General features: G+C 38.4%; 1 protein-coding gene across 1 annotated transcript; it reads right to left on the bottom strand.

The window, feature by feature from the left end:
* Nucleotides 1–21,422, bottom strand: TSPAN14 (tetraspanin 14). The gene is made up of 8 exons (XM_009704369.1): nucleotides 21,342–21,422; nucleotides 12,681–12,731; nucleotides 6,989–7,135; nucleotides 5,993–6,163; nucleotides 3,199–3,324; nucleotides 1,508–1,552; nucleotides 858–977; nucleotides 1–335 (listed from the first exon to the last, which is right to left on the bottom strand). The coding sequence occupies exons 1-8, from the start codon at nucleotides 21,420–21,422 to the stop codon at nucleotides 264–266; spliced, it is 813 nt and encodes a 270-aa protein (XP_009702671.1). The 3' UTR covers nucleotides 1–263.
* Nucleotides 21,423–23,098: the final 1,676 nt, after the last annotated feature.

Here is a 23,098-nt window from a genome sequence, read left to right as displayed (position 1 = left end):
GTTCTGCCAATGTCTTGGGAAATTCCATTTCTTCCTCAGATCAATGCTGGTGCACTGACTTGTCTCGTTAGAAAAAGGTAGACAGGTGTCTGTTCAGAGATTTTTTTTTTTGTACCAGCTTTAACAAAAAGCATGAGCAGGGTAAAATCCACATAAGGCTTTCAATAAGAGGAGTATTTCATGGTCTGTGCATTTCTTCCACCTTGGTGTCCAACCAATAACCGTAAAATATACTTTTTTGCAACACGTTTCTGCTTTTATATTCAGAAGGCATTACTTGCCTTTACAGCTTCAATATCAGAAATCAACGTCCTGGCAAGGAAAATCCCAAAAATCTAAAAAGACAGAGAAACAAACCATTCGTGAGATGACACACTTGTAATGTACACCAGTCTGCAAGGTGCTTGTTTGCAGGTTTAGATATCATTTCATAGCCAGGATCATCCATCAAAGCATGGCTATTACTAAAAAGTAATAAGGGCAGCAGATTCTTGCAAGAAATAAAGCTTATGAGAAAAAGATGTTTTCATGTAACATTTCAGGAGCATTCAAAATAAGCTTGTAGATGCCCTAGAGCTGGAAGAAATCCACTTAGCCAAGTCTGAGTGCTCTAACACTCACACTTACCTATTGTTAAAGTTACAAATTAGGCATTTTCATTCATTTGACAACTTTGGATGATCCAGTCAATTTTCTGATCAATTTTTAAGTACATACAGCCATATTATTCTCATACCTAAAAAAATTCAGTGTCAAAATATTTACTCTACTTCTCTCCATAACTACTTTTACTTTCAGCAGGTCTGTATCTGCTGAATTGAAACTTTTTTCAAAGTAGCATAACAAAAACAACTAACCTGGAGCAGTGAGATAGCTATGAAGACACCTGCAACAATATAGATATTTCGGGGTAACCAAGCTTCAAGAGCAAGAATACATCCTTTGACAAAAATCTGGTCATCCCATTGACTCTTGTTCTGAATGTAGAGAAGAATAAGAATATTACTTTTCTGCTCAAGTTTATTACAAGATCAGTCAATCCCATGATATAGCTAAACTAACGACTGGTCACTCATGCAGTAATGTTTTTAACCAGACTCTAGAAGTACATATATGCCTTGATTAAATTGGGGCATGTCAGACATTGATGTTAGTATCTTCCTGCAAATCCTGTTATTAGAACACTTTAGAATTAGCAGATTAAAAAAAATCAGAATTAGACTATTATAACTAAGAACAGCAACACACATTTGAAATGCAAGTCCTATCCCTTTTTGAAACACACTTTTCCCTTTACCTGTTCCATCACTTTTCTCCACTCTCCCACAGTACAAGTTTACTTTAAACAAACAAAAATCTCTACCACACTCTACTTGTAGTATGATGTAGCACAGTCAATTACCTCCCAGAATCTTAAGCTGATATATCTATCAGCAATTCCACTGTTTTCATAGTTTTGCCTATGCAAGCACAGAACATGACAGACAGCAAGATCCCAGCACCTTACCTTCTTTCTGACATCATAGCCACACTGTGTATTCACAACTTTTTGCTGCAAAGCAAAAAAGATTTAAAATAAATCAATGGAATTCTACACACTTCTGTTCAGATGAAGTTCTCTGTCTTTTAAACTCGCAGACAAACAAATCAGGACTGTCAGAGCCCACCATTTTAAGAAGCATTTTTAGTAAAAATGAGCAAAGCACTAGCAGAACACAAGAAAAGTAATGACAAAGCAGAGGTGCGTACTATCAGGAAAACATCCTTCCTGGAAATCCCAGCTGCTTCTATTGCTTGGCTTTCAACTAGCAAGGATTTTTTAACATGAAGCATAGCAACTGTACTGCCAGCATACAGATAAGACATCTGCATTTCCAAGATCAGTTTCATGTTCACTATTTCACAACACCTAAACACTGAGGTAACAATAAAGGTACCAGTCTGACTTATTTACACCTGCAGTCAAGAAAATGCCTTTCAACTCCACCATTTCAAGTGCTATACAACTTGCTATCCCAATTAGTTAAAACAAGTAACAGCTGCAAGCTACATGAGTCCCCTCAGTTGATAGTTCAGTCTCACACATAACCCAGCTCCAAGATATACCCAGTCTTGAAGACAAAACACTCCAGTTGCATATCTCAAGACCATAAACACATTCCTGATCACAAACACCATACAACCCAATGACAGCATTCACCTCCAAAGATGCAGACATTCCTTTTAAGACATTTTTTGTTTTCTCTGTATGAGACTTATGAAAATGTATCTATTACACGATTATAGCACAATTTACACAATGCATAGCGAGTTCTATTGAAATATTAGGTGTAGAATCTCGTATTAAAAAGATTTAAACATATTTCTGTCTCCTTAAATACAGCACCAGCAACAGAAAAAGCTGCAGTGGAATAGTACTGCCAATTTAAAGCAGAAAATAATTACTGGGGAATCTGAACATGGAATATTTCCCTGACAAAGCCTTTCCTTGGCTGATTTCCAATACAATCAAAAGCCATAGTATAACCTACCAACAGTTATTTGCTCTGCACAAAGACTGCTGGACTGACTTGAGTTGTAGCTATTCCCATTAATATTATAAAGTATTATATGTTAGTTCCTAACTCCACATTTTGGTTTCCACTGAAAGGGTCAGATTCCTAAAGTTTAGTAAACAGATCTAACCAATAAGCACCTAAATCTTGCCAAAACCAGAGAGTTGACTCAAATGCTTTAAACTGAGCTTGTGCATGAGCACTTTACTGGTTGCTGATAAACCATCAAATGGAGTTACTCCTCCTTGTCTTGCAGAGGGGTGGTGTAACATTAATTCTAACTGGGGCAAACACGTTAGACAGCACTCTCAGGTCCTTACAAGCTAGATAAGAGGCCAGAAATTTAAGGAAACAACACACCAGGAATAAAAAAAATATATATAAGCCAGCAATACTTGCAGACTCAAGCCATATAAAAATAGCTTGAATTCCTGGTGACAATGTATTTTCAGCTGTACAAGATTTCCACATTTGGCCTCTAAAAAGGACGAAACAGAAGCATGAGAAAAGTTTGTCTGCACAAGGGTAATTTTTGCTCATTTAGAACTTTTAAAGCTCTAGTCATCACACCTTATTCAGGAAGTACTTCCTTTCATAACTCTCCAACAAAATCAGAGAAATACAAAGTCAGGAAACAACTTACGGCAGGATCAGGTATACAACAGGAAAAAGGAACACCACACTTCTCCCGACTTTTGCTCTCACTCCTGCAGTCAAAGTATATGTTAAAGTCCCAGTCATCTGGACCTTGGGCACCACAGCAATGGTTCTGCAACAGATAAACAAACACTTAGCATTTTCGGGGGTATTTTAGAGGCAATTGATCCACTGAATGAACTCTCTGCAATGATATTTGTTCATCATCTTCACTTTCTCTAAGGCTGTGCAGAATCAATGGCAACAGAGTTTAAAAAAACAAACAGTAATCAATACTGTGGCTCTATGAAATCGAAGCAATACATTTAGCACACTGCTCCTGGAAATTGATGTCAGCTTGACACGCAAAATCATGAAAATTATCACTTTAGATGTAATTGCTAGATGCGATCAGCGTACATCCATAACTGGTGCAACAAAATAGTTTATACAAATGTTTTGTACCCCATTATTTCCAAGACAACTAAAAAACTACGAAAAACGTTTCTTTAAATTTGTGAGTCCATCCTTATTTCTTCATGAATCAACAGGTTTTCTTCTCCTTGTTTACTGTAATAAGTGCATCCAAACATTTGTCAATACACTTCCTTTCTTTTAAATGAGAAGGTTTTTGTATTCAAATGAATTAACTAGTAAAGTCTCAAAAGCTCAAAGGTCAGTCAACTCTAGAAGTATTTCACGTAACTTTCTTGACCTAAATAATGTAATGTAATTACCATAACTGCAGATTGGAGAAATCCCAACATTTCAAGGAATGTCCAATTCCTGGAACTAATGAAAGCTTGTTTCTTATTAAGTTATGCTTTGCAGTTTACTGGCCTGGATATTTAAGGACGCAAATCTTTCTCTATAATTTGAGTACTTGAAATGTTATACCATCACACAGATTTTTCCTGGTATGTCATGAAGTTCCATCATCTTGGGTATCTCTAACATCTCTAGTATCTCTCCTCTGTCCACTGCCCATCTTCACAAAACTTGTATTAATCTGTCTGCTAGACCACCAAAACGTTAAGTCAGTAAATGGATTCAGAAGTTATCATCAAGTTGTGACAGTCCAATGCAAACAGACAGCAGAATTGCTTACACATAGTTTTCACAGGAAATGTGACTAAAAAGAGCTGAACAGAATGGTCAGAATAGAAAAAACATCAAGAAACAATGATTTTAAGTCACTAATACATTTACCATGAAGAAAGCAAAAGAGGCTCATTTTTGTCTTTCTAGTCCCTCTGCCCTCACACATCTACACCTTTGTAAAAAGCCATACAACCACTAAACATGCTAATCTACCTTAGTAAGGTACAGACTATGAGGTCACTTACAGACCTGAAAGTAACATAATTAGCCAGAGCAATGAGCTGCCTACAAAAAGCTCTCCAAGTCCCAAGGCACATACTGAGAACAGGGTAATTCAGCCTATAGAGCATGGCTCCTTAGAAGGTGGGCTCCAGTGATGCAGTTGAACACACCGCTGCACCTTGTTGTTCAACCCCTGCAGAACTACATTTGCTAATCTGCATTGCATACCTCCTCTCCTTCCTCAGTACTTTCAGGTACGGATCAACAGGCTGATTCGGAGATTTTTCTGGTCTTCCCTTTTTCAGGTTTATTAGCTTGTTAAACTGGCTAGTGAACTCCTTTTAGTATGCTTAGCCTTTTCTTTTCATTGAAAAGTATTTATCTAGAGTTCAACTGTAAATCAGCTTAGCATATTAGCCTGGTTGACTATACTGAAACTAGATAAACAGAAAGAGCAGCAACAGAATGGACAACACAGAGAATTGCTGGTGTCGGTCATGGTCAGAAGGAGGCCTGCCCTTCGCACTGAAAGCTAAAGCAAAACAGCACTGAAATCCATCCAGGCAGCTTAGTCAGAGGATGCTTCCATATCAATGCACACAAGAGTGAATGAGCAGGATAGGTAAAAGCTGCTGGTAACATACAGCTGACTAAACTGGTATCTACTCTAAAATGTGCTTTGCTATCAAATTAAGCTGTGAGGACAGATTTCTAAACATGATCCTCTAGAAGATGGAAGACAGACAAAACCAACCTTCTTTCATAAGGGGAAAACAAACATATAAGTAGACAATCATTTTACCTCTTTATGAAGTACTGACATATGTACACTGTTTCTCTCAATATATATTTTTTCTTTATAACCACACAACAATAAATAAAAATCAGAAGAGCCATCCTCACTGGTTGTTTCCCAGGCATGATTACAAAAGCATCTGACTGAATGAAAGTCACCAGGCCCTTACTACCACAGGCCTTGTCATCTCCTGGTGCACATCACTGTCTTCTGGTAACCAAGCATTTCAGGATCACAAGAGTGTAAAATTGTTTCAGTCTTCCTCGACAACTGCCTGACTAGAGGCTAGTCTTCTTTCCCAGTTAACAAAAATCCATTTTTGCTTCAAGATGATGTGCATCTCAGCAAAGTTCCATTGCACAATTTTTTCAGGATAAAGAGGTTTTTGTTGCTCGCTTCTCACTTAAACTGGTGCAACACTGATCAGAACAGGGGAACAACAAGTCAAGAAGGTTAAAAGGCAGATGGATGCTTGGCACAGCTTCCACACTTGCAGTCAGAACAGCACTGTATCTCAAAATATCTTGCCTCCCTGATGCTTTTAATGCAGAAAGAGCAAAAGTACATCTGTAACACGGCACCATTAGCTACAGAATATGATAAATCTGTAACAAAAAGGAAAACTTCCAGATCTACATATTCTCCTAGAGTGCATGAAAGAAGTGACAGAGTATGAACTTACGATTTTCTGTAGCGAATCAATGAGGTTCTGGAGGTCAATATCGTCTCGGTAGGATTTAATGTTATTCTCAAAGAATTCCTTGACCTTGTCTCTCACCCAGTCCTGGAACAGGAAAGCCAGAACTGCTGCTGCCAGCTCGAGCAGAAATATAAACACAATTGCTCCACAGAACTGTAAAAAAAAAAGGCCTAAATTAGAAAACTTCCATTCATTTTGAATGCAACCCTACTCCAACTCCACCACAGAGACACAGATACTGTGAAAACACACCCTGTTAAATAAGAATACAATGTAAAGAAACCCCCAAGAGGTAGAGTTATCATTTTGTTTTGGTCACCTGAACTCGACAGTAAAACAAACACCTTACCACAGTCATTATGCACAGCAGTGAAAATATTAAGAAATGAGAATTTGCAAAACCCAGGGCTAAAGTGGTCTTGATGTTATTTCTTGGATGGTTTCCAGTTCTATAGTTTTTTGTCCAGCTTAACTGATTTCAGATCTAAAGCAAAGAAGCAGCTTCAGTATAAAACCAACCATTTAAGAGATTTCACATCAGTCAATGAGGTCCCCAAGTTTTGCTCACCAAATATTTAGAAGAAATTTTTACAGTTTTTAAGGTATTTTGTTTCCCCTAAGCCACTATACTGTCTCCTCTCAGTAATTCTTAACTGACTCAATGTTCCAGAACATCGTATTTTATGATATTACATACACAATGTTATATTCTGGTATACATACTATAATAACATCACTGTATAGCAGCATGAATGAAAAAGGAAAGAAACATTTTCCAGAAAGGGGAAAATATACATAGGTTTGAACCCACACTGCTTTTAATACCATTACTCAGAGGCTCACCAGAGAAGTAAGTTTACCATTTACATTGTAACAAACCAAATTCTATAAATTAATTACCTGTCTTTGTCACTAGTCCTCCACCCATCATTCCCAGCTTTCACACACATAAGCCACTCATATGATGATGTTACTTACAAACTTCAGGAGGCAGATGTTTTCTCTCAGTGCTCCTACACAACCAGCAAACCCCAAAGTAAACATCACTATTCCCACCACTAAGACAAGCACCACTGGGTCCAGACCATGAAGACCAGTCACCTTCGTCAGATCAGACAATACACCCTGAAAAAGAAAGACATGATAACAGAAAAAGGTGACCACTAAAAGCATGTTTTTCATTTAACATTCCTTCTGGGTCTCAATGATTTCCACATAATTCCAAACAAATTGGTGGCAAACCCTTGAGCTTGCCAACAGCAGCCCACAGAGAAAAGTCTTGTTGTAAAATAGTTATTGGCAATACCAATTTTCTTCACCCTAGCAGAGGAAGTACTAATGCAAAGTTATAGCTACTAATTATTTTAATAAGTAAATCCAATGCAGTCAGCTTCTCCAATTACATTCTCCTAGGTCTATTTGCCAAACAAGCTTCCACAAGATGGTGCCAAAAGCTCAATACTAGAAACAAAATGAATATTCAGTTGAAAGACAAAAGAATTAATGCTTTACATTAACTTGAAATGCATCAATCAGAAGGGTGCTCCTATTTCAGTCTTTAAAAAAATTAAACTAGTTTTTCCAATCCTAACGTTTAGGTGGCAGAAAGAGAGACATTCTAACTACAAAAAAAATTATGGGTGACACTAAGGGAGGGGAACAAAATCTTGCTTCAGTTTTCAAGGGAAACAGATTTTTCCTCTCAACACTGTCATTATACCCCTTCTAGTGCTGAAGAGTCTTAGGAACACTCCTCCAAAATCTTGCAAAAATACAGAAGTACAGTCTAAATGTTCCCCTTTCACCCCAGGTAAAATTCTTACACCAAAAGAAGTTATCTATTCCCTATAAGATACTTACTGCTGCTAAATTAGGCAAACTGCATTTTCTTTTTTGGTAACAATCCAGAGACACCACTTATCCTGACGATAATATTGCCTATTAAGTCTGTCTGCCTACATCTGAGGACAGAATTTCTAAGTCTGTGTAAATGTAATGCTAACACAGTGAAGTCCTTATCATTTCTAGATTAGATTTTAAAGAAATTAAGTTTATATACTAGCTACCATTAAAATCCCATCAAATACATATAATACAAACTTTACATGTAATGTGCAAGAACAATATGCAACATGCAGAAGACAAAAGGGACAAACAGTTGAAACTCTTAATGAGAACAATTTGTAGGGACATCCAGGCAGCCTTGCAATTGTCTCAGTGTTCATCATATACTCATCAACAATACATAGAATACTTTAATAAGGAAATACTTTCCCTTTAAAACAGAGAAATAACAAAAACTATCCCAGTATAATGTCCCATAATTACACGTTTACCATCTTTTGTTTTATTCTTTATAAAGTATATTCTCAAACTAACTGCATCTAGCGTAAGAGAAAAATATCAGGAGACACTCAACGTAATGTCTAATTCTGTCAAGGGAATGTAAATTCTCATCTTGCTACTCAGGTATCTGTGCTAGAGTTAAGTGCAAAGAATATACACCATAAGATAATACCTTGGAAAAAACAATATCGCTTTGTATTTAAACACTTACTTTAAAATAATGGCTTCAAAATACAGCATTAGAAGAAAACATGCACATGGAGAAATTTCATCAGCTGATGAAAAGACAGTGATTAACAGTACTATAGTGATACACAGCAGCCCATCTTCTTTCATAATGTGTTCCATGACAGATCTTGTTAGAGGTGTTAATTTGGCAACAGCAAGGCAATAGAGTTTTTACCAAAACTGGTTGAATGGATGAAAAGAAAACCAACTGAACAGCAGAATTCAGAATTGCTTTGCAATAGCTGGTGACTAACAGCTGACATAGCCTGTTAAAAGGGCTCATGGTTTATAGATTTCTCACCATTCAAAAAGTCTTGAGAAGCAAAGACTTCTCCAGTTGGTGTCACCAGTGACACATTTCCATTCTTAGACACATTTCATTCTTACTAACTGTAAGACCTCATAGCTAACTATCAAACTTGGTCTACTGGGTTAATTATGAGAGTTCCACCTAATCAAACTTTGGCTCGGACCCAACAATCAAGTAAGACATGCCAAGATTAGCTAGGCTAATTCAGTGTCTTTGTAGAACTAATACACTATGAAATCAAACACCGCATCACCAGGATGTCGAAGCTTTCACAACTATTTCCAGCTGTCTCCTTATCACAACCAAACTCAAACATTTTTTTTTTCCAGTCAATCTCACTTGCTCAAGCAACACCTTTTGAAAGAAAACTTCCTCTGATCAAAGCATGTTATGAACAAAAGCTGGCAGGAACTGGGCTCTGTTATTCACCATCAAATGTTGCTGGTTCACAACAGTTTCTTCATGTTCACATTTTATGTTTACAAAATTCTCTTTTGAAAAGAAGTTTGTGGTTTTTTTTTTTTTGCCTAACAAAAGATGTTAAGTGAAAAATCCTGAAGGAAGTAAACCAGAGAATTAATTCAGGGGACTATCTCATTCCACCTTACTCATCTCTCTAAGGATGCTTCTGCCTGTGCCATCTGCAGGATGGTAAAAGCTCTTTGAAGCTCAGGTTGCCCTTTACAACAGCACCTAGATTTCTTACAGATATACAGAAATGAAGTCTGGTACCTGAAGTCAGTGTCAAAAAGATCCAAGAACAAAACTCAGCCTTTAAGTCTTCCTTTCAGTCACTCAGTGAATTAAGCATTCAATGGTACATGATTAACTTGTTTTCCACTTTCTTTTGATGTTTGTAAGCATTATGCCACTGTCTCAACTGAAGTGAGCTGGCAGAGGGCAAACATGGATTGTCTTAAAAAAAATAATCTCTAATACAGCCCATTAACAAATGCCAAACCAGTTACTGTTTTGAGACACCCTAGTATGGAAACTACAAGATATATCTGACAAGGACAGAGTTGATTTCTTATAATGAAGTTCTGTCAACTGGATGTTGATTGTCACAATATCACACTGCCACTGATTGTAACACAGGTTACATGCACATATACCTTTAGATAGTTTACATACCTCTGAGCACAAAGATCAGGAGACTAAAGAATAAGTACACTAAGATTAGAAAAGACCTGACACAGGGAGCCCAAAAGCGGACATGGTACTCCAGATGCAGCCTCAAGTGTGATGAGTACTGTTGGAGGAAGCTCCTCCCTCAACCACTGCCACATTGGTGCTAATATAGCCCAGTACCCTGTTGGCCTTGACATGCGGGCACACCTGATATTCAACTTACTGATCAACAGGAGCTCACATTTTTTTCCTCACAAAGCTGCTTTCTAGGCAGTCAACTCCCTGCCCATACTGATGCACAGGGTTACTCCATCTCAGGCACAAGATTTTGCATTTACTTTTTTTTTAATAAACTTTCATAATATTCCTGTCCATCCATTTCTCCATGTTCCTAAAGTCTCTCTAAATAACAGGTTTGTTTTGAAGTAGACTGACTGCTCTGTCTCGATTTGTCATTAGCCATGAACTTGCTAGAATGAAGTTTGGCTGACTAGCCTCTAGTTTCCCAGATTTTCCTTTGTGTCCTTCTTGAAATGGTTTTAACTAATAAAAACCTGTTTCCCTGATGAGAGGGCTCAGTATTATTCACCTTGCTTCTATTAACAGTTTATTATAATTTACTTTCTCTTAGTGATTTTTGCAACATCTCTTGGGTGACAGATACTAACACCTATCCAGTTTTTATTGTGTAGACTTTCAATATTTTATGCAATTTAACTTTTATGTGACTGTTCAGAATAACAAAACCCAGTTATGAGATCACAAGGATACGCCAATTAGATATACCAATTAAAGACCCTGGATTTGACTCAAACAGGTAACACAAATCAGTATCAGTAACATTTTTACATCTAGTATTTTCAACATTTCTCACAAACCAGGATTCTCATTTCAATATATTATCAGCTAAAAGAGATTCACAGGATTTACATCCAGAAAAAGATATTGCTAAGGAATCAATCTGAAGTGTAGTCTTATTTTAAAAAAAAGACAAGAAAAAACAGAGAAGTTAGAGGGACACAATGTACTTCATGTTGCACTAAGAGAGGATGTTCAAACTTTCCAGAATTTGTAGTTTATCTTTGGGTTTATCACTGCAGCACAGCTTCTGGAATGTTTTTTCTCTTACTTCCTAACTATTGTTCACCAAGATGTTGAGTTGTAAACAGATCCATACAAGCACTATGGCTGAAGAATGGCACTAAGTATGGTGACTATCCACACAGCACAGAACAGACATGAAAAACAACGTACAGATTTCATGAGTCATTCAGAAGTTCAGAACCACAGGAAAAGCTTTGAAGCATTTATTTGCAAGATAGGACAGAGTAGAAATAGTTCAGGTAAAATTTAAGAAACAGACAGAAAGAGTCTGTCTTTGCCTTTTAGTAACTTCAGTGTACCATAAAGTCCATTTGGCAAATGAAGGCATTTGTGAGCTAGTGACTTCCAACCACATAGATCCTATGTGCTTCTTTAAAGAACAGAAGATAATGTCTGAACATGAGAGTATATAAGTTCAAGAAAAGTTCAACACCCTCCCTAAAGGTTGGAAAGAAAACCCTTTTACAGAAACAGAATATGCAGTAAATGCATCTCTGTGTGGAGATAGGCTGCTTACTATGTATCAATAATATGACTAATCTAGTTGTGAGAACACGTGCACACACATAGGGAGCAGGGAGAAGAAGAATAAATACCTCAGCATTAAGATCATCATAAAACTCACTTTCAAAAAGTGGAGGAATCCCAAAACCTCTCTGTAAGTGGGCAGCTGCTGCATATAAGTACTCTGATTAAGGAAATATTACACTGCAATGGTAATTAAAGTGTTCCTACACTGCAGCACAACCGAACAGTGAGGGCACCTGCCCTCCACTGTTAATTAAGATGCAGATCAGTAAATCTGCTAGTAATTGTCACTTTTTCCTACTGCTCACAGTCATATTAAAGCCATGCTTTTACATTCATAACAAGCGTGTGAACCATTCATTTCCATACCTATATCATCTCTTCTCTTGTAACAAGAGAACTCTGTAGGTACATGCCCACACAGATTTCCTCTGATTGAGGAAGTTATTCAGTTGAAAGAAACCTTTGCAAAAATCAGTGTGTTATTCAGCTAGACATATTCTCCAATTTTGTTCCTCTACATGGAGACAATCACTTAAGCAAGTCCATGGGGAGTAAAGTAGAAGATAGAGAGCCTGAAGACTGGAATATTTCAGAAAGATGGTCCCAAAGATCCATGGGGTTTTTTAGTGTGTGGTTGTGTTTTTTTTAATATAAAGAGAGATATCTTTTACAGTCTTCCCAAATGTTTCCTGTTTTTAATAAAAAGAGGTAGGTAGAACTGTATTTTAGAAAACATGCTTTCAAAAAAGAACCTGTTCATAAAGATTATGAATAAAGATTAAATTCTCCCTAGCATCCTGCTCTTACAAGTTTGCAAAAAAGGTCTAAACATCAAGGGCTAGCTTAACACCTGATCAGGGACAAGAATGAAACTCCAACTAAACTCAGTTTAGATCATTTGAACACGGCCTTGAGCTCAGATGCTACATTTAACCTCTGCTGCTTCCTGAGGAAGCAGTTTTACTGGGGCAGGAGAGGGCAGCCACCAAACAAAGTAAAACCAGTCATTTCTAACCTTACCTTTTCACTCCATGCCCACAGACCAGCCGCAAGGAAGGCCACCCCAGCCAGCTAAAACAAAAGAAAAAATGAATTAGGTATACTAATCAACACATTCTCAAAACACTTAAGCCAGCAGCACTGTTGGTCAAGTAAAACAAATATTGTCTGTAATCTCAAACAATAGTAATGGGACATTCATCCCCATGAGTCAATCTCTCGCAAAAAGGATTTAGAGTGCTTTTATTCCACAGTACTCTTGCATTTTATAAACTACTTTAAAGAAGTATTTCAATTTTATTATTCGTGATTACTCAAGAAGCAAACAGTACCAAATTAACAATTCCACAAAGCAGCATGCAAGTGGGAGTTATCCTTGTCCCAATGACTTGCTCTAAACCTTTTGCCTGCACACTAATGAAGATTTCAGAGTATTTAATGCATTTTGAGGTTATTCCCTATTTAGTCATTTTATGCTGCCACCCCAGACAGTAGCCATGCTTGACTCTTCATAACTTCTCAGTGTCAAGGCTTGTTATATTAGTCTCTTCTCTAATTAGATACAGTTTGTCTTCTGAATCCTTACCTTAAGCCCTTTTGAATTAAGCTGAAGTAATGGTCCATCCACTTACTTTCAATAAGCAACAAATTTAATTGACAATATACAAACTCCACACCAATTCATGTTTGCATAATAAATATTTATGAATTATATTAATCCACATGAAGCAAGAGATCCTTGTTCTAGCCTTTTATTCCTTTTCTCCATTCTCAGGCAGTTTGCCTTTAATATCCAACTTCAATAATCAAACTAAAATGATCTCTCTACAAACTGAGGGCAGCTCCCCCTCATTACTTAAAATGGCATTCTACCCTGCTATGTCCATGTAACCTTAAAAGACACTGAGGTGCTGGCTGGAGCATGTCCAAAAAGGAGCAAAGCCAGTGAAGAGTCTGGAGCACAGGTCTGGTGGGGAGCAGCTGAGGGAGCTGGGGTTGTTCAGCCTGGAGAAGAGGACGCTGAGGGGAGACATGATCGCTCTCTACAACCACTTGAAAGGAGGCTGTAGCAAGGTGGGGGTCAGTCTCCTCTCCCAAATAACAAGTGATAGGACAAGAGAAAATGGCCTCAAGTTGTGACAGGGGAAGTTTAGATTGGATATTAGGAAGAATTTCTTCACAGAAAGGGTTGTCAAGCATTGGAACAGGCCCGGGGAAGTGGTTGAGTCACCAACCCTGGAGGTGTTTAAAAGATGTGTAGATGTGGCACTCAGGGACATAGCTTAGTGGTGGACTTGGCAGTGCTAGGTTCACAGTTGGACTTGATGATCCTAAAGGTCTTTTCCAACCTAAATGATTCTATGATCCTATAAAAAGGACTGAGGTTGCTCCTTCCCAGCCCAAGCCTTATACACATTGACATGCAAAACCCAGTAACGGAAAAACACCTTGAAAAAGAGGCCCTTTCCTCTAGGAAATGCAGCACCTCCCATGAACTAAACAGGCATCACAGGCAATTCCCCACGGCACAGCCAAGAAGCAAAAATGGGACCCTCTTAGAGTCACACAGGAAAATACATGTGTAGATTTTAAGTACCGCTGGGTTCACTGACTGCTGACTCTGAACTGCACTAAGGCCAAATGAAGTTGTTCTGGGTTTACTCTGCTGGGGGGGGAGTGGGGGAAAGGAAAGCCAAAAGAGGCTGCAAGTGTCATTCCTGTCATTCTGTAAAGATTACTCAAATGATGTTAGACACTTCTGTCTAGGCATGAAGTACTATATGCCGCATTCCAGGGCTTACGCACACAGATTAATCAATCAAATCTACTACTAATACATGGAGAGAGTTACAACTGGGTAAAACAGTGCTAAATAAGTCAAATTTCCAGATGTTTCTTAATAAGCAACAGCACAATGACTACTCATCTCAGACTCTGAATAAGCTAAGAACATTTAAAGTGATGATTTGGATCAAAGCACAACTTTAAAAATACTATTAAAAACCACATCAGTATAAACAGAATTTTGACCCAGATTACGCCCAAATCTTAACCTAGTGATTTTCAGATGAAGAAGCAAAACAGAAAAAAATATCAATAGTCAAACTTGTATGTCATTAAGTTACACAGTGCATGCAATTGATGCATCCTTCACCCCTTCTCATTCCAAACACTCCAGGAACACTGGGAGACAGGTGAAGCCAGCTGGTACAATTTGCAGTAATCAAGGTATATTACACAGTAGACAGCTATTTCACAGCTGCATCTTTGGGAACTTTTTCTAAAAAAGTGAGGAAAAAATAATTGGGAAGACACATCTTTCACACTCTGTATACAAACTAATGTTAGTGTAACACTAATACTGTGCTAGTGAATATACAAACAGGGTGCCCTCTTCAGACTGGCTGCCTTTCATTATAATTACCATCATAATTAAGTTGTAATAAATTCTTAAGAAGATTTTTCACTAGCATGCTTCATTCTCACCTCTGAACAAAAACAATGCTCTCATGTTTTTATAAAATGCAGTTTCACAAAACTACACTTTTTGCAAAGTTATTTCTATGAGTACCCATGCAAGCTAAAACAAGAGTTTATCAGCAGAAAAATAAACTTAGTCTCATAGAATCAACATGGATAAATCCAAAAATTAATTCAGCTAAGACACACGTGATTCATAATTCTCACTAGAAGCAGCCAAACCACATACATTAGGTTTCTTTAGCAAAAAAGAGTGAAGTATGATGTACTTGCAGAAGAAACAAAGCCATAAGCCGCTACATTTACAGGCACAATTACCAAGACAACCAATTTGCAAGGAAGTAAAATGGTAAGTTATTTAACCAAATGAGATTTCTTTGCTTTAAATACCATGTGCAAGTAAGCCTCTCATTGAAAACTACTGTAAAACACACCATGGTGATAAAACTACCTCAGAAGTTAGCACAATTGAGCATACCCAATACAGCGTTCTACAAAGAATTAGCACCAGGAAAATACCCTCTCTTTACCACCCTTGCACACAGGCATTCAAGTGACTGCTATGAAGCAGACCAGGGAACTAATGCAGCCTGAATTGAAAAGAAAAGTTTTAACTTTCATCAGGTCACTGAACTAACTGGCCATGTGAACAGGAGAACAGGCAGCTAAGAAGTAGTGATGCTAACCAAAAATGTTCCCAGGGTGAAAGTGAGCAAGTCAGCTATTTCAAGAGAGAGGCATTTTAAATTCACATTTCATCAGAACGTGGATGACATGTAAGCAAGAATAAATGGGACTAGCCAATTTACTTCTATGTCGTAGAGTCATTTAAGTCAGATATGACATGAAAGGTTAGATGGAAACATACACAAAGCAGCTCAACTGTACCCCTTTGAACAGGAAACTAAAACCAGTAACCAGCATTTGGTCATTTCCTGCTTTAGAACTGAAAAATGCACTTTATTAACATACCGCATTGAGCTGCAAGCTCTGCTCAGGAAACATACAATACTGACACCAAGTCACAAACACCATGCACAAGGCCACTTAGCTTAAGCATTATCTGCTCCCAAACACACTCTGAATTCCTCTGACTACACTATTAGAATCACCCTACTGAGAAAACAAGTCTAATTTGTTTCTCAAATCTAGGTTGCAGCTAAACATAATTCTTGCACACAAACTTATTTTGGGTCAGTCTGCCACAAGGTCTGATTAGAAGCAGTGGCAAATGCGTTCCTATCGTTCTCCGTTTTTGTGAAAACAAAACGTTACTCTCAGAGAACACTTTTTCCATCCCCGGACAATCCTATTTTACAGTAGCTCCACCCATGCTGGAGCAATCAGCAGCCTACAGCCCTTCCTTCCTACCCTTGTCTCTTCCCAGACTTTTCCTCTCAAGGTCAGGAAACCACCTGGTGGTGGATTCTCTCCTCTTCCTGGCACAGTCTTGCTGTTTTAGATCTTTCTGAAAAACAACATACACTGCAAAATCCAAGAAAGTCTTATGCTAACCTAGGTCTCCTCTTACTTTTCAAAAACGAGCTCAGAATTCTTTTCCAGAACTTAGGAGAATTTTTGTCCTTCATCATCATGTTTAAGGAAACAATGCCACATCTCCTAGAGCAGGAGTGAAAAGTTGTATTTATCTCCCTTAAGAGCCACACACAAAGCTACAGACCATTAGAAGATAAATCAAGATCACAGCAGCTGAAAGCCATTTTACCCTCTCCTCTCAATTCACCTGAGAGACAGTGAGCTCACATGCAATCTAAAAGGCTTTGGCAGAGCACACATGCAATCCTTCATTAAAACAGCCATGTCCTGGCTGAAGTGCAATTCTTGGACCACCCCAAAAAAAAAATCCTTCAACTGGAGACAATGAAGCAAATACCAGAGACAGGCGACTGAGGCACCACCTTTTTATTCCCTGTGCCTTCCAGCCTGCACTTGGGAAGGTCTACAGCAGTGCTGCACCCCAAGACAGGGCACCCCTGCACTCCCCTGTGCACCCCCTGCCTCCTCTCTCCACTGAGGCTTTCACAGGACACACTCAATTGCAAAATGACTCAGAACAGAAAGGTGCCAGAACCAAGCTCTTCACCTTGTATTACTGCAGTCTTTTGATTTCATCATGAAAAATGAAGCTATTTGACCAAAAAAAATAAAAAGCTTTAAAACTCAAAAGGGGGTCCAGCCTTGCTGTAATAGGGTAATTTCACTTAAACTTCCGAGCACTCCCTGCAGGGCTATCTTAATGGTTGCAATACTGCCTCATCACTACTCATTGAAACAATTGTACTTGGAGAAGTTAAATCTTACTAGCATGCTTAAAAAGCAAGATGGAAATAAAGTAATCCCACATTAACATCATGCCTAGGAAGACTGAGCCTTCCTATGACCTCCATTCTCTTTCTTACAATAGAAAGCCAAGCACAAAGAATAAAGAAGTGATTTTGCAAGCCAGTCATACACAACTAACTCAAAGCCATCAGAACTGAATATTCTATTGCCAAGTTCCACATCTGAAAAAAGAGATTCCAAAGAATGAAGACTTACAGATTTCTAAAGGATGATTAAACTGTGAGCTTACCATTATTAAAATAGTAATATTTGTCCTTTGAGTTCAATATTTTGTTCCACAGCAATATACGTGAACTCTATTTGAAACACGACACAAACTGAAGAAAAGTAACCACCCACTAAGGTTAAATATTCTGTAAACTATTAGGTCACCATATGCTTTAAAGTTTATACAGTCACTGATACTATCTTTAGAACTACAACAGGGAAGTTAACATGCATCTTTAGTAACCCTGACAGAAGAACAAATGTAACTTTATTGACATGCAAATTACCTGGCTTGTGAATAAACTGTGTCATGAGTTGAGACACAGGTGAGCTACCATCATACCTCCAGTAACAACTGAAATGGGCAAAAGGCTGGCTGCACATCTATCTAAATACCATCCCTCATACCCATTATGTAGTGGCCGCCCTCGCTGACACAAACACTCACAAAACAAGCTCCCACAAGCACCTGTCCTGCAAGCCAAGAAAAGTGAAACAAGAGTAACATTCCCTCCTTAAACGCTCTTTTTTCAAGCCATGGTTACATTTCCTATCTGATTTTGTAATCCTTCAGTTCTTTTAATGCACGTAGAAAATTTACTTTGTTCCATACACAATGGATTTGTCCAAGTAAAGAGACTGTTAGGCTACTCATCCCAGCCAGCAGGACGTCATAGGCTCCTGAATCACCGAGTCAGCTAAATGACTTGTGTGCTGCCTGTAGGAGTGCCTACCCTCCTACACAACATTTACATAGCTTGTTCTACAACTAAAGGTGCCTAACTCTTATCAAAACAGCTGTAGTTACACATAATTTACTAGGTCAGTCTGATAATAACTTCTGAGCAGAAGCCTCAGATTGTTCCTTGAGCAAGCTACCAAGATTACTAGTACCTCTTCAGAAAACCAGTTCCTCCGGCCAACAGATCAGCTGAAACACACAAGCAGTATTTCAAATTCTCCTCATTTTTTCTGCATCACTTCTTTAAAAATGATTCTTTAAGGAAAAGAAAAATCCTTGGATCTTCATCATTAATTTCAAGAGAATACCGTAAAAAAAGAAATTTTTAAAAAGTGAAATGTAGTGACTCTGCAGGGAATAAAACAGAAAATAGAAAGAGGCAAAACTAATTCCTGTGAAAAAGCAGAGGCAAATTCTTCATAGTCTTCCCAGTAAAGACAATTTCAGTTTTTCAAAGGTTGTTTACCCATCAAAAACAGTAGTAGACTCCACTTCATGAGACACTTACCAGAAAAAGTAGAGGTCTAGAACAATCCTAATATATTCATGAACAGAAGAGTCTGTCAATATCTCACATGCCCCCACACTATCTGCTGAAGAGCACCCACCCAGTTACAAAGTGATTTCTCTGAAAACCAGAGCACCTTGACAAATACTACTTTTCATTGCACCACACCCCACTAGAGGTATATGAAAGCTGTACTATATAGAAGAAGAAAAATAACTACAGAGCTGGTGGCCTTTGAGCACATACTTTTTGACACGAGGACATGATGGGAATCCTCAATTCCTAGGAGGAAAAAAATCATCACTAATGAACATTTGCACTATAGCAATATTGTGGTCAATTAACCCTTACTACACAAACCACACGTCTTTTCTGCCCTGTTATCCACACAAGGATAAACTGCCCTGTGGCTTAATACTACAGTACCATGTTAAAACGTTGCACTAAAACAAGAGGCAGTGACAGCAGCAAAAAGTTCTGTGGTTTTCAACAATACCCAAACATTGCAGTCTCACTATTACCTGGCCATCTAACATTCTTATTAGGCTGAAGACAGCAGAAAATTGACGAGTAAAAAGCTCACAAGACTCCCAGCTCTTCTCTTTGAGCAGTGATTTCCTACCCTACGGGTCTTGCTTTCAACAGAAAATTAGGCCAGATGACCTCCAGAAGTTCACAGAATCACAGACTGGTTTGGGTTGGAAAGGACCTTAAAGATCATCTCATTCCAACTCCCTTGCCATGGGCAGGGACACCTTCCACTATACCAGGTTGCTCAAAGCCCTATCCAACCCAGCCTTCCATTTGATGGTTTGTTCCAAAGCTAGACTTCTCCATGATTCTAAATTAATTCAGAGTTTTGTCCATCATACATGCAGCTTTCAAAAAGCTTATTTTCTACCTTAAATACCGCCATGCAGCCAAAACGTGCAGAAATGCCAACTTAAGTTTACCAGAAGTTTATGTGGGTTAATCAAGCAAAATACCAAGTCATTTTTGACAAGCATGAACAAGATTCTGCAGTCTGCAATTTACGTTCAGATACAAAATCCCTTTTTTTACTGAAGTTAAATACAGATTTGGGTATTTAGATTCTGTGTATCTGAAATTTTAGGTAGTAAAAAGTTGACATGGTTTAAGGAATCACAGTAAACAAATAGAGTCAATATAATCTTCTCTAGCATGCCTACTTATCTCAGGTAAGTCAGGATCAGGAGAATCAATTCTCAATTTTTACTCTTAAAGAAGTTGCTTCAACCAGATACCATACTTTCATTCTTACTATCTGATCCTTTTGGCTTTGAAAAAATCTAAACATCTTAGTATGGGTAGCCTGTTCTAAAGAAATACTTCAACTCTGAATCAGAACATTAATCCAGGCAAGTCACTGATTCTACACTTCTCCATGACTACCCATGTCTTTCCATGAATGCAGTTTCTATGACTGCAGGTGTGAACTTTTAACATTTCACCTGCAAGTTCTGGAAAGAATGATCAAGTTTATCTGAACTGCATCCTTACCTTCACAGACATGTTAACTATTTCCAATGCAACCCTATGCACTAACCTTTGAATAGCCTTCTTTTCCAAGGTAGGTACATGCTCCAGTGATCTTGACCCTCTTACACATCTAAAGCCACACATTTGGTTTTGCACCCTTTTCACATTCACAATTTGAAACAAACATTACAGGCAGGCTAGTCGCTTGCTAAGTGTTTCAAGACAGTATCAGATAATTTTGCTGCCCACAGAGCATGACATTTAAGGTCTTGACTATGTTGTAATGCCAGCTGTTGACATATCTCTGGGGCAGTTCCTTTATTCTCTTCTGTATAGTGTATTTACAGCTACACCACCCCAACACAGACCTCAAAGATGATCTCAAAGGAAATATTAGAAGAGAGACTTCTCCTAACAGGGAAGCACTTTAACATACCACTTAAGTGTACTTAAAGGTAGCTTTAACCTTTGCGCAGACACAACCAGCATTTAATGGCCTCCATCATTCAAAAGACAGAGGCCTTGTCAACAACAGTAGAGACTATACTATTTTCTTTTGACAAATCCTTTAAGCAGATCTTTCCTTTCTTCATAAAAAAACAAAACCAAGAAAACCAGTTTTATCTGCTTCAGTCCTTTATCTTCACACAGAAGATAAGACAGGAAGAAGGGGAAAGGAAAGGAAAGATTGTGAGGAATCAGTATCTATATAATTTTCAATAACAATTACTTTCTCACATGGCATAGGCTTCTTCAATTCCAAAACACCTGGGACATACCATATATCATCTTCCTGCTTTCAGGGAAATATTTCAGCCTGTTCTCTTGAACAGAGGAAGGAAGTTAATAAATTATTTCAGTCTCCACATTTCGTACTCACCCAGAAGACAATGTTGTAGCTGAAGAGCAGGTATTTGTACCAACAGCTGACTTCTGCATTAGAGTATCGGTAATAGTGCATCTTCTACAGCACAGTGTCTGCACAGAAGAGAAAAGTTAAGAATTAGGTAGTAGAAGATTTTAAGAAAATAATTTTCTTCCAGATCTCTTCTGCTCAGTTGAGAAAGGGACTACAGTAACCTGTATCATATGCCATTCAGAGGTATGTTCAAAGTCAGCTCAGAAACTTCTGCTGACCCTAAACTCCCTCTTAGTATTTGTTGCTTAATAATCCTATGTTCTTCAGGCACCCTTATGTGGTAACAGGGAGGGACACCCAAAAAGGAAACTAGCTATACAGTTACCCTAGGAAGATTTGCATCACCAAGTTGACACTGATCTGCTTTCTCACTCCTTCAAATCCATTTTTCCTCACACAGATGGCTCCTTGGACTTATGGAAAAGTCTAAATACACACCCTGTGGATGGCATATCCAACAACCCAGCTAGCAAGATGTCAGAAGTGGTTACCTGGAAACTACCAGTGTCTACAGATTGCTAAATACAATAGACAGTTGTACAAGTCTTTTCCGTACTTTAATGTTTCTTTACCAAATCAGTACCCTGCAAGAGGTTTTATTCTCAGGAACAAAAGCTCCACCATTAAACAGCTGCTCTGCAGAGTTCAGTTTTCTTGCTTCTTTACACACACTAGGGATAAGGTTCAACTGCAACTGTTGCTCAAATATTTCAGAGAATTACAGCTTTTCAGAGTATCATGACTAAACCACCTCTGCAGAAATGCCATGCATAGGAAAAAAGACAGAGGATAAGCTGTTAAATTGAGAGCCGGAGAAGGGAAGACAAAGCACTTGCACAGCCCTCGCATTCTAGAGAGCTGACCACACAAGTGCTGCCTATGACAGCCAAGAAGCAGTTCCACATTTCAACCCTCCACTTGCTTGAGGTAAATGCTTTCATCCTGTAAGATATCAGTGAAAGGCTCACAATAGTGAAGCAAGCACAGAGAATTTTCAAACACGTCATAACTAAGAAAGAGACTTCAAGGGCTATGCTGACCTGGACATTCACAGACAACATGCAAAAACCAAGCCTACCCAGCAAAGTCTGAAACCAAGCACTATGGAACGGAGAACTGAAGATCTCCACCACATCCACAGCTAGGAGAAGGGAAACTAATTTTTTTCAGAAGGCAACCGGCACCTCAGTGTAAAAAACAATTCCACCGAAAGAAGGAACAGAAGCAAATACCTGTCAACTTTGAGAATCCCATTCAATACAATGAAGAGCTTGCTTTAGCTTTTAAGTGAAATACCAATTATTTTCCAGGACAATTACGGAGTTCTACCAGTGTCTTATTGGGGGAACTTATTTTTTGCAATCTCAACACAAATATTTCAAGCCTTGCCTTAAACTTTTTCCCCGAAGCTATAACCACACACAGATCAAGAACACGCAACAGACATCTCCAGCCCGGAAGATTATGGACAGAGATCCCCAAAAGACTTTGATTTTCCTTCCAGAAGTCCCCCCATGCCAGGCTTGGCTTCTATCTTGGAAGCAGCCTGAGAGTCTCTCCTTGGTCCAGAAACATCCCCCATCCCTCTTCAAGCACAACCAGGAAGTTTCTTTGCTGCCCAAATGGAAAGAGTTTTCAGAAATGCAGAGACCATGTAGGAAAAAAAAAATCTTAGGAGGGTACTTTTTGGTTGAATACTCCATAGCTTCAAGTAGTTA

This window comes from Cariama cristata, unplaced genomic scaffold (genome assembly GCF_000690535.1).
Source record: "Cariama cristata isolate BGI_N322 unplaced genomic scaffold, ASM69053v1 scaffold15807, whole genome shotgun sequence".
NCBI lineage: Eukaryota > Metazoa > Chordata > Aves > Cariamiformes > Cariamidae > Cariama > Cariama cristata.
This window is presented reverse-complemented; position numbering and strand designations above follow the sequence as displayed.